This window comes from Meles meles, chromosome 6 (genome assembly GCF_922984935.1).
Source record: "Meles meles chromosome 6, mMelMel3.1 paternal haplotype, whole genome shotgun sequence".
Taxonomy (NCBI): Eukaryota; Metazoa; Chordata; class Mammalia; order Carnivora; family Mustelidae; genus Meles; species Meles meles.
In genome coordinates, this window is record NC_060071.1 from 140988618 (window position 1) to 141001561 (window position 12944).

A 12944-nucleotide genomic window follows, 5' to 3' on the forward strand; every position below is an offset into this window, starting at 1 on the left:
ATGAATTTAAGCCGAGTTAATAAAACTATAAATAACTGATTACTGTCCGAGTGCTCTTAAAAGTAATTATGCTTTCAATTTCTTATTAGTTTATTTGTGCGGATGCTGGGACCAAACTAGCTGAGTCAACAATCCTGAGCAAGCAAATGATCGCCTCTGTACCTGGAGTAAGTCCTGACTGAATTCATTGTCTACGTTTCCTATCTCGTCTCATGTCCCCATTTAGTAAAGAGGTATTTTGGGACCTGTGTCCCGGTTCACTCTTGCTGGAATAAACACTATAAAATGAAGAATACATTAGCATTTTTTAAAAGAGCCTGGTGAAAATTTAAATTAATCCCAGCCCCTGGAAACTTTTAATTCCAGGAGACATGAGTAAAACTGAAGCAGCCAATGAAGAGGAAGAAAGAAATGACCAGACGTACAAAATACATTTGATTACAGTTCAATTTTTCCCAGAATCTGTTTTCTTAGACTAGCTCCTGTGAACCAATTCAGTTGAACTACTGCTGGAAAGAAATAAACATTGTGATACTTTGGTTTCCTTTGTAATTTTTCCTCTGAAAATTAAAAAAAAAAATTACATTATTACCAACTAACTAGTGAACTATTTGGTAAAAGGGCTTTAAAAGTCTCACTGATGGGACTGAAGATGAGAAACCACAATAACGTTGAGAGCGAGTTGACTGCAACAAAACCTTGAAACTTTTGCGATATTGTTCATTGAAGAAAATTATTTAAATTTTCAGTAGAGAAAATTTTAAAGAAAAAAGATCACCTATAGTCCCTCTGCCTCACAATTAGAACACTGTTGTTTTAGAAAATTTCTTTCATATTTCGATCTATTCAATATGCTAATTTGCTTATTTCCATATTGTTGGAAATGTATTGATTTTCTATTTTAATTCCATATATATGTATGTATAGATATATAGATAGAGATACATCCCCGTGTTTATTTTGAATTATATCCTTGGCATAAATTCCTGAGAAAGTAGGAATGTCTTAATGGTATGAGTCTCATATTGTTTTCTAAAAACATTTAATTAATTTACATGTATAAGTATACCAGTTTTTCCCACAATGCTAAACATAATTTTTAAAATTCTGGTTATTTAACTTTTTTTTTTTTGATACAGAGAAATTTTATGACAGAGGAAAAGTAACAATCACTCAGCCCAGAGATAGTTTTATAGCCAACAGATTAATGTATTTTCTTTCACTTTTCCTAAGCATATTTTTAAACCTAGTGAAATTATGCTCTAGATGTGGCTTTGGCTTTGAACGTCCTAAGCATTAGCCCCAGAGTTTGGTGGCTGTAGTTATTACCTCATGTTAACGCACCATAGAAGAGTGCTTAAGTGCACGTGGGTTAGACACACACCAGAGTCTGAGGTCTGCCGTTCAGACCTGTGGCTGTGTTATTTAACCTAGGGTTCTTTGATTTGCATTATCTATAGAATGGGATATAATAGGACCCAATATCTAGTTTGGGGACTGAGTGAGATAATGCATGGAAAGCTTATTAGCCTGAGGCCAGACCTTCAGTAGTGTTAAGTAAATATTAACTATTATACATATTAACAAACATTAATTATTTTGGCATATTTTCATTATTTTCAGTATTCTGTAATTGTAACAACTATGTGAGAAACATCTTTGTGCTTAAATCTTTGTCCATATTTGAGACTACTTCTTTACAGTAGATTTTTGAGAGTAGAATTACTAAACTGTTGTTTTTTAAAGGAGTTCTTAAGAGTAGTTAGGGTGTTGGAAGATGCCGTGAGATGAAGTCTCAGGCCACCTAACACATGGAACGTTGCTCATTTGGTCATATCAAGGCTAAATAGGTGTCCTAATTAGTAGAAGGAGGAGGATTTTCTCATGAAAGTTAGAGGATCATGTTCCTTCTGTGCTGTGCAGAGAAGGGGCGGGGGTTGAGAAAGAGAAGAGAGTATGGTACATGGAAGGTTTTCACAGGCCAGGTCTGAATGATGTATATTTCTCTACTCACCCTCCCTTGGCTGAACTGTCTTTTTTTTTTTTTTTTTAATGGATTTTATTTATTTATTTGACAGACAGAGAGCACAAGTAGGCAGAGAGGCAGGCAGAGAGAGAGAGGAGGAAGCAGGCTCCCTGCTGAGCAGAGAGCCGGACACGGGGCTCGATCCCAGGACCCTGGGATCATGACCTGAGCCAAAGGCAGAGGCTTTAACCCACTGAGCCACCCAGGTGCCCCGGCTAGAACTGTCTTATGGCCATGCCTGAGTGCAAGGGCTAGTGGGAAATTTGGTCTAGTTGCACATGAGGGAAGAAAAGAAGCAGTTCTGTGAGGACTGAGCCAGTTTCTGCTGCCTTCTCACTGGTTTCCTTATTGTTTAATTCTTTAAAACTCAGTATTTACTACCTACGTGATAGCTTAAAAAATAATATCCCTAATAAATAAAAACTGTTGAAATCAACAAGTAAAAGAAAAACATTCCAATAACAACAGAAAAGCAAGAAGAGTTCTAGGATCCATATATAGAATATATATAGGCCCTTTTCCAGGGCCCAATAAGCCTTTCAAAATATGCCTTTTTACCCTCATTAACAATCGGTGAATTATAAATTAATACAGAGTCTCAAAACACTTAAAAACGTAAACATTGAAATCAGCTAACAAATCAGCAGGTCTTTCTTAATGATTAAACTTATTGATGATGTGAAACAAGCATACTTAAAAGCTGCTGGTGGTAGCGGAAAATGGTACAACCTTGCCAAAGAACAGTTTGACAATTTACTTCTAGTACTGGGTTGGAGAAAATAATTGAATATGCACATAAGGAATATATTTATTAAAATAACCTTTAAAATAGTAAAAATATGGAAATAAAAGTAATATGTAATGTGAGCATATTGATTTTTTAAACCTTTACCTTGAGTATCGTTGACACAAGATGTTACGTCAGTTTCTGGTGGAGAACATGATGATTTCCCAAGTTTATATGTTATGCTGTGCTCACAGCTAGTGTAGTTACTGTCTGTCCCCACACAAGGTTATTACACTATCACTGACTATATTCCCTAGGCTGTGCCTTTCATTTCTGTGACTTACTCATTTCATTACTGGAAAGCTCTATCTTGACTCCTCTTCACTCATTTTGCCCACTCCTACCCCCCGCCTCGGGCTACCATCTGTCGTTCTCCGTGTTTATAGGTCTGATTCTGCTTTTTGTTTGTTTGTTTACTCCCTGGGTTTTTTAAGATTCCACTTATGAATGGAATCATATGGTATTTGTCTTTCTCAGTCTGCTGTATTTCACTTACCATATTACTTCTAGGTCTGTCCATTTTGTCTCAAATGGCACAATCTCTTCCTTTTTATGGCTGAGTAATATTCCATTATAAATACATATACACATCACATCTTCCTTATCCATTCCGACCCATTGGTGAATGTTTAAATTGCTTTCACATGTTGGCTACTATAAATAATTCTGCTGTAAACATAGGGGTGCATGTATCTCTTAGAGTTAGTGTTTTTGTTTTCTTTGGGTAAATAGCCAATGTTTCTATATTTAATTTTTTGAGGACCCTCCATACTGTTTCACAGTAGCTATATCAGTTTACATTCCCACCAACATTGTACAAGGATTCCTTTTTCTCCACATCCTCACCAACACTTGTTATTTCTTTCTTTTTGTTTATTTGTTTCATTTTTGTTTTTTTATTTTAGCCATTCTGAAAGGTGTGAGGTGGTATCTCATTGTGGTTTTGATTTGTGTTTCCCTGATGATGAGCAATGTTGAGCATCTTTTCATGTGTCTGTTGGCTGTCTGGGTATCTTCTTTGGAAATATCTATTCATATTTTCTGCCCATTTTTTAATCAGAGTGTTTTGTGTATGTGTGTGTGTATGTGTGTTGACTAATATTAGTGTATTGTTTAAATAACTTAAGGTGCCTCTACAAAACAGATGATTGTGTGGTTACCAAATCACATTTTCAAAGAATAATTAATTGGAAAATGCTTATGATGGATTTAATTTAAAAACAAGCTAGAAAAAATGATCTCAGTCTTATAAAAATTATATATATGTGTGTATATGTTTAATGTGTTCGAAAAAACATTGGAAGGAAATACCAATAGTGACGGCCTCACGAGTGGAGGTCAAGAATTAGGGGTGTGCGATTCTTTTCTTTTTTTGTTAATGACTGTTTTCCAAGTTTTTCACATTGAACGTGTGTTACTTTTATAATTTAAGAATGAGAACTTGGAAATGAGAGATGAGTTTCAAAGAAAAATTGGGTATGATCCCCTTTCTTTCGTGTTTTTGAGTCTAGACTGCTTTTTCAACTCCTTATCATCAGTTTCCCTATTGAAATAAACATGGACCTTCGGAAACAAGTAGAACTTGACTCTTTACGTTTTTCACTTTAAAAACAAAAAAACAGCACACCTAAGGTTATGCTTATGTTTTGCAAAGCAATTTTAAAAAATGGTGTGTGGGGGTATTGGAAATGATATGCTTTGTTTTACAAGTGTAGATGGCTAAGATGATCCTGTATTTTAAGGCTTTTGTTAGATGTAGGTGCTGTCTCTAGAGCAAAAGTAACTGGATATTAGTAAATTCTTCACTGTCATTTTTTGAAATTCAAAGTGAGAAGACAAATATTGAATAATGCTCCTCGTAATTATTTTCTTTGACATTTGCCTCGTTGAAATGGTATAAAATATTGCCAATGAAAGAAACAAATCCCTTTCACGAAATTAAAGAACAGAGTATATACTCCTATTTGCATGACATGTGAAAGGTCAGAGAAAATGGAATAAATCGGGGGGAAATCCCTTCTTGCGCTGAAGGATTAATATTCCAAAAGCAGGAACACAATAACCTTTTCTAATTCCTTCCCTTGATTTAAATTAAAAGAAGAAAACCTTAGAACGTATGAAATGCTTGGAAAACACTCTGACAGCACTGCCAATGACCTTATTTCACTGTTTGTTATCGTGTCAGAGGAACTGACAGGCGTAACATTCTAGAAGAGATAGAAGGTGATATAGTTCAGGGCTGTGCAAATTTACATGCATATGGGAAAATGAGCACCACTGGGGGAGCTAGTTAAGTCTCTAATGTTCCAGATTTTCCGAAAGAAAGCCAAGAAAGGCCTTAGCGTAGTATTCAGATGGCTTCAAAGACGGCCTGCTTTTGATCCCCATTATGCCCAGCCTGATGTGTGGGCTTGCTCGTAGAGCTTTGATGGAGCAGCTTGTCTGTTCATTTGCCTTTTCTTTGCTTATAATCCTAAATTCACTGCATTGCCCTGGGCAGGTTTATGCCATTTAATAATGGGGGACACAAGTATGCTTTCTTTTCCTTGAAAACTTCCCAAACAGGCTGCTGGTGTGGGGGGGAAGAGGATCATTTCCCTTCTCTCCCTCTCTCTTTATCCCTAGCAAGAACATGGCAAGCATACATTATCATCTATTTCATAGCATGCCTACCGTGCATAAGGCGTTAAATCACAAGTGACTCGAATATAAGAATTTTGGACTCTTGGAGCACACATGATGTTTGTTTCTAGCCTTTTCATTTTTTGATGGGGAAAGGTCCGAGCTTCTGGTGTTAGAATTCGGTGGCACGTATCTGAGCCTCCCCAGAGTGGTAAGGGGTAGTGTAGTTTCAGGTCTGATTCATGTCATAAAGACTCTGATCCTAAGGGCTTTTACATAGGATCAGTCTGTGTATCCAGGCCAGTTTAAAAACAAGCACACAAAACCTGGTTCAATCGCCCCAGTGGAGGAAAAAGCAGGTTAACCCCTGTCTCCCCTGCGCTGTCCCCATTTCTTAGCACTTTACCACCAAACTTATATCATTTTTTGTCCAAGCTGTGGGCAGACAGTCACAGACTCTGGAGAGTAATGGAGTGAGTCAGAGCCCCAGAAACTGAAACAGCTCATTAGCAAGCAGTGTGAAGTCAGAATAAGAGAGTGACTGCAGTCAGGGCCATGGTGATGGCTGTGACTCGCAGGGCGCCCCCAGCACTATCCTTGTTTTTCAGTGCGGGACGGCCGCGATGGAGTGTGTGCGACAGTACATCAGCGAGGTGCTGGACTTCATGGCCGACATGCACACGCTCACCAAACTCAAGGTAAGAGGCTTCCACTGGCAGCCGTGGCCCTAATAAACCCAGACTCCTGGGAGTCTGAAGCACGGGTTTTCAGCCTGTGCAGAGGGAAGAGAGACTGGAAAGGCTGTTTTGCTGGCAGGAGTGATGTGCCCAGCTTTCATTTTGCCACTGATTCGGTTCTCACGATGCCCCTGGTTAAAGCATGGTCCCCATTTTATAGATGTAGAGACTGAGGCCCAGAGCGGTACAGTAATTTGCTCCAGGTGGCCCTGTTGCTAAGCGGTGGAGTCAGGGATGACCCAAGGCTCCAGTGGCTCCCGGCCATTCTCCTTTCACTACACCGTGTAGTGTCACTTAACTCCCTTGAGCCTCCGTTCCGTCCTTTGCAAGACAAGCCTAACATCTACCTTTGCCGATGGCTACGAGGTTTGACGTGGCATTGTGCGTGGGAAGAGACTTTTGTGAACCGTAACACATTATGCAAACATAAGCCTTTCATGGTTATCTGCATCAAAGCTCTCCTCTTCAAGGAAATAATTAAAGACAGGGGATAGAACAAAATCTGATTTGCATATGGACACAATCCCAGCGAAGTTGTCAAGGTTCTTCTTGAGTGATTCCTTTGCAGGCAGATACAAGTCAGCTTCCCCGCCATGAGTCGACTAGAGCTAAAAGAATGATAATCTCAGAGATTCGGGGAAGGCCCTGGACAGAGGGCAGAAGGGGATCCAAACACCGCCCAGGAGCAGCCAGATTGCAAGCTGGCAGTAAATTATTCCTATATGATAAACAGTCTCTAATCGTCCCAGAAAGTCATCAGCTACAAACGCGGTTCCTTCTTTGCCCAACTGCATTTCCAGACTTGGCTCAGATGATCCAAGGGTTTCTTGGGATAGAGATGGATTTGCAAATTCTAGGTGGAAAGTAGAACCAGAATTTAAACTGCTTACTTCTCATGGTATCTGAACCCAGGCATTCCTAAGCAGGCTCCCCTAGCTGGACCTCACACCGGTAACTGACTGCTGTGTCTGATTGTGCGCACTCAGATGACTTTAATATCAAGTATAAAGAAGAGAAAACATGTTAGCTAGTTGTATAGCCACTTTCAAAATACAGAGAAAAACACTGAGAGGGATCCATGATGATCAAAAGGCTGGGGACTAGAGATATAATTCAACCCTCTAATTTGACATAGATTAGGAGGCAGATCAGAAAGGCCAAGTAGCTTGACTAAGGCCATGTGACTAATTAGGGTAGAACTGGGCCTGGAACCCATGTCTCAGTTTCCAGTTCAATAGTCTTTCCACTAAGCCACACTGAGAAAAGGACTTTTTCTACATTAACTCAACAAATACGTATGGAGCACCTGTCATGGGCCTGGCATTGTCTAGGCATGTAGGGATGCGACTGTGAGCAAAAAGACATAGTAGCTATACTCGTTTAATTTATAGACTGCTATGGGGGCCAATTTTAATGAAAATTTCATATAAGATAAAGGAAAAGTGTGACTTTCACAACTGCTATGCAGGAGGATAAAATAGTGATATAGAAACTTCTCATAGGATGATATGACCTAGCCAGGGAAGTCAAGGAAGGCTTCCTGGAGGAAGTGACACTTGAGCTAAAATCTGAATGATGAACAGCACTTAATTAGGTGAAGAGAGGCAGGAACAGTGTTTTGGGTAGAGAGACCAGCATGAGCAAAAGCCAGGGATGGGAGGGAGCCAACATAGCTGGGATGAAGGGATAAGACAGGGGTAAGCTAGATCATCCCAGGCATTTTGGTCCATGCTAAGGAATTCCCCACCCCGCATTGTTCCTAAGAAAATGGGAAGCCACTGAAGAAGTTTAAATGGGTTGTATGCTTGGGAGCAGTGGCTCAGAGGGTGAGGGAATGACAACCCGGTCTTTTAAGCAAGTGGCCTGGAAGATTCCCAGGTGCTCTGCCAAAGTCATGAAATACCATTTGCTTTTGCAGAGCCACATGAAGACATGTTCTCAGCCTCTGCATGAAGATACCTTTGGTGGACATCTCAAAGTTGGGCTGGCTCAGATTGCAGCCATGGAAATCTCACGGGGTAACCACAGAGATAACAAAGCTGTGATTCGCTATCTGCCTTGGCTCTATCATCCCCCTTCTGCCATGCAGCAAGGGTAAGGCCCTTATCAGTTCAGCCACGAGGGCTAATGGACGCATCCAAGATTTATGGGAGTGGGAAGTGATTGGCTGGGAAGATGGGAACCGAGCCTCCCCTCCAAACTTGCTGACCTGGCAGCATTTTTTAACACGAGCGCTGCCTGGTATGTTGCCAGTAAAAGGAACTTGCCCTCAAACAAGAACCTCAGCCATATCCTGACGGATGGTGAAAATTTGGAGCTTAGAGGTGCAGTTTCACCTCGTAATTCCAACTAGTTACATAAATGCATAGGTATTAATGGATGGTGACTTCCATAGCTCCTGCCTTGAAGGAGCGTGTTGGATTGCCGCTAGAACAAAATCCATAGTGGAGAGGGGATGGAGCGCAAGGAGACACAGAAGGGGGAGGGGCGTGTGGGCTGGTCTGAGGCTGTCCTTTTGCACAGTCAGCTTCCTGGCTGGAGGAAAGGCTGGCATTCGGGGTGAGGAGGGCTGGAGGGCAGTGGGAGGAAATGACAGGAGGGCAGGAAAGACGGGTGGCTGTGTGTTAGGTGTTTACCTCGATGCCTTCCCCTCTAGTGGGGATGTCCAACCCTCCAATGAGAAGAAAGAGTTCAGAAGCAGCGAGTTGGAAAGGCATCCAAGTTGGCAGAAGAGTGGCTGTTAATCCCGTGTCCCCAGAAGCTGCTCTTTCCTCAGGCAGCTAAGGTCCGGGATCAGAGCTGGAAACCAGAAAAACAGACCCATTGTTTTGTTGGCCCTCTGTCCCCCTGGTGTTTTATTGTATGTAATTGCCTATAAAACCGCACTTGTAACGCCCTCCATCAATAAGCAGTTGGTGAGGGCCCAACAAGACAGAAGCCGTAAAACCGCCTTGAACACTTCCATCTACCTGCTAGGCCAAAAGAATTCATCGAGTGTGTCTCCCGCATCCGTCTGCTGTCCTGGCTGCTCTTGGGCTCCCTCACTCACAACGCAGTGTGTCCAAATGCCTCCTCTCCGTGCCTGCCCATACCTCTCGATGCAGGCTCTCACATCGCAGACCATCTCATTGTTATCCTGATTGGGTTTCCAGAGCAATCAAAGGTAAGTGATTTCTGCAAGCTTAAGACCATAGGCATCCAAAGGGCTAATGGAAACCCGTATCAGCCAATTATGTTTCTTCTGAGAAGAGAATGCATCTTATCACTGGCCCTCCTGTGGATGTTAGGAAAGCAGCTTTCTGCTAATGCCTTATTTAGAGTGGTTTAAATTCCTGCACTATCTTTGCTTCCTCCTTAAACTGTCTTTCGGTTTCCTTTTATGAAGATAAATTATGGAGGCAAGCAAGAGTTAGCTTCCTAGGCGTTTCTGTCTCAAAGTAATGAAGATAAATAAGAGACGAGCTACATAATAAAAATCCTATGATCAAGTTTTTGGAACCGAATATGATTTGGAGGCAAAGTCATGCTCTCATTTTTCATGCAGTATCTTTTCAACTCACGTCTCTAGAGATAGATTATAAAGACACAGAATGAAAAGAAGAAGGCCAATTGGGAACTCACTAAAGTCCACGCCGGAATCACCTACACGGGAGAACTTGGTAAATTGTAGAGACAGATGATATGCTTAAGGGAATAAAGTGAGCCTGAGGCAGGCATCCCTCGTGAGCCAATGTCAGCCAACCAGACCCATGGGTACTAACCAGCTAAGAGAAGCCAAGGGCCCTTCGCAAGCTTAGGCAAGTTCTGGGAAGTCACAGTAGGTTTGGGAGCCGCTGGGACGTCGGCCAGGGCAAGCCGATGGTGGGATAAAATAGAGCACCGTCCAAACGGTCCGTGATGTTTACAGAAAGAATCAGGCAGTCCATTCCTAGTATTTTGAGCCAGATCTGTGTTTCATTTGCTAACGTCAGTACTTTGTAATTAGTGACCTCAAAAAAGTGACTTAGCCTCTCAGAGCTTGTGTTTCATGGGTGAAATAGATGAGGGGACGGTTTGAGAATTAAGGAAGTGATCTTTGATAAAGTCATTAGCCTGGCGTCTGGGACATTGTAGGTGCTCACGCGGTCAGTGCTTACCGCTGGTAGCAATACTGTCCTTGAAGCTGCCGTTTCTCCTACTAGTGGTCATGTCATAGGTAAGTACTGGCCAGTGGGATCAGAGGCACGGCCTCATTCCTTCTACTACAGCTCTTGGAGGAAGGAGAGTTCGGTTACGCCCATGTTACAGATGAGGAAACCGCTGAAGATGGTGGAATGGTTCTTCTTCCCATTCTAGTTTAGAGAGGAGAATTTTGGGGTCATTGATGGGCAAGGCAAATGGGTCCACGTGTTCTGCAAACCGAGGTCTCTTCTCTTTGAAAAGATGCTCCATTCTCTCCATGGACTCCCACTGACCATGCAAAAAGCAGGTTGTCTCTTTTTTTTTCTTCTTTTTAAAGGCTGTATTTATTGGACAGAGAGGGTGGGAGCACAAGCGGGGGAGTGGCAGGCAGAGGGAGAGAGAGAAGCAGGCTCCCTTGGAGCAGGGAGCCTGACGTGGGGCTTGATCCCAGGACCCCGGGATCGTGACCTGAGCTGAAGGCAGGTGCTTCACTGACTGAGCCACCCAGGCATCCCAAAGCAGATCATCTTAAGGTGGTGGATCACAGGTTTTGAGATCACTCCTTCAGGCTTGAATCACTGGCGGTCGCCGTGCCTCGGCTGTGGTCCGCAGGAGGCTGAGGCTGTGCAGGGCGCGTCCCGGGGAGCACCACAGCCCACAGAGAGGTAACAGCTCCTGTCTCCTCCTTTCCAGACCTCCGTGCTGCACATGTGTTCCCTCTTCCACGCATTTATCTTTGCTCAGCTCTGGACTGTGTATTGTGAGCAAAGCGCTGTAGCGACAAACGTCCAAAGTCAGAATGAATTCAGCTTCACGGCGATACTGACCGCGCTAGAGTTTTGGAGCAGGGTGACACCCAGCATCCTTCAGCTGATGGCCCATAACAAAGTGGTGAGTCCACGAATAAGTTTCCCCTCTCGGATGAAAAGGCGTGAGCTGCTCCCAGTCCTCACATGCCCTGTTCTTTAAGGATCTCAGTTGTAATACTAGATCAATGGTTGGGTGGATTTCTAGGTGATAAGCGGGATTTTCTGTTTGCATGATAATTTTGATGGAAACACAAAGCAAGTAAATCTAGTAAAAACAACTTTTGATCGCTCTGCTGAGTCCAAAGAAAATTTCTGTGAAACATCTACCTTGAAGGGTTGTTATGTGCTATAAAGTCAGAAGGAGATCGCTATGATTTTTGAATTCTCAGGCAATTTGGAAAAACCCTCGCCCACTGGGTCATCCTTCTGTGGTATTTAAGAGCAGACCAACCACACATGTTCATTCTACTCAGGGCTCAAAACCTGGAAAGAGCCTCCTTGTTTTGAGTCACCCTACGAGGACCTCAGCGCCCCCAATCTTCAAATCCAGCTCAGTTTTAACTCCGATGGCTCGCCAAGAGAGGGGCTGCTCAGAACCTCACTGGGAAGTATCTGGGGTATTGTTGGCATGAGCCCAGTTCATTGAACAAGCTTGGATTTGTCCTATGAAGTTAAGATTGGAGGGTGGGTAGAAGGAATGGACCAGAAAGTCCTTTGGTTCAGATTGTCACTTTGGAGAATTCTTAGCGGCAGTTAGTATCTTGGTTATGGGGGCTTTATCAGGCGAATTCTCATCTGTGAGGGGCAGGGGATCTGAAGAATGTCATAATGATGATACCAGTGTGCCCAGAACCCAACAATGCACTGTCCACAAAAGGCATTCCGGAAATGACTTTTGATTGATTGATAATAGTCTAAGAAACATTTTCGCTCAGCTGTAATTGGAAAGGGGATTCTACGTCTCCTTCAGTGAAGCACTTCCTTGTCTTTAGAGAAGCAGATGTTATAAAGCAATTTGTATGGAGAGAGGTATTCTAGTTCAGTTTAAAGGAAATTTATGTGACAATTTTAGGGTGCACAGACAGTTCTGAGATAAACATTTCTTGGATCATGGAGTCTGAGACTGTCTAAGGAGAACTTAGAGATCAAGCATTCTGCTCTGTTACTTTACAGACAATGAAATGGAACCTTAAGTAGAGATTTGGTGTCCTTCTGTTGTCATTTTACCTCCTCTCCAAATCTCTTTGATATACAAATGTTAGAATTAAATCTGTTACAAATGAATTTTATACCAAAAATGCTACTGAGTTTGAATTAATTTTATCCTGAAAAATTTGTTAAACGCTATGTGCCGGCCCAGTAAAACCCCCCCTGGGATGGTTCAAAATCCAGCCTCAGGAATTTCTGAGGAGGGCCATCCTCTGTGTTTTCAAACTGTCGTCAACATGGCCACCTTGTTCTGTAGAGAACAAAGCCGCACAGACAGGTGTGTAATAAGTTAAACAGTCACTTCGGGTGAAGAAACTGGGGAGAAAGGGTCAAGATGGAGAAGAGGACCCAGGGCCAAGTTCTGTAGTTGGAAGGAGGGGAGGAGAAGGCATGTATCCCCTGGTATGAATCACATGCAGTAGAGATGAGTGAAATCAATCCCCAAATTCCACTGGCAGCCCTGAGTCAGGTAAGGAGGGCATGATAATTATAAAACCTCTGGAGATTTTAAAGTTGGTTTTTAGTTAAAGTTCTAGGGGTGAATAAACACCATTCCTTGGGGTCCCCTTCGGTCATTGTACCCAAAAGCCTCA

At 42.4% G+C, this 12944-nt stretch overlaps 1 protein-coding gene across 10 annotated transcripts in view; it reads left to right on the forward strand.

Moving 5' to 3' along the window:
• The window catches only part of UNC79 (unc-79 homolog, NALCN channel complex subunit), a 248546-nt gene that overhangs the window by 222899 nt on the left and 12703 nt on the right, over window positions 1–12944 (forward strand). For all 10 annotated transcript variants that reach the window (XM_046010109.1, XM_046010111.1, XM_046010112.1 and 7 more), the window contains 5 exons: window positions 90–167; window positions 6044–6133; window positions 8091–8266; window positions 9149–9335; window positions 11027–11224. In XM_046010109.1, the coding sequence (XP_045866065.1) occupies window positions 90–167; window positions 6044–6133; window positions 8091–8266; window positions 9149–9335; window positions 11027–11224 (729 nt within the window). The remainder of the gene's footprint in view (window positions 1–89; window positions 168–6043; window positions 6134–8090; window positions 8267–9148; window positions 9336–11026; window positions 11225–12944) is intronic.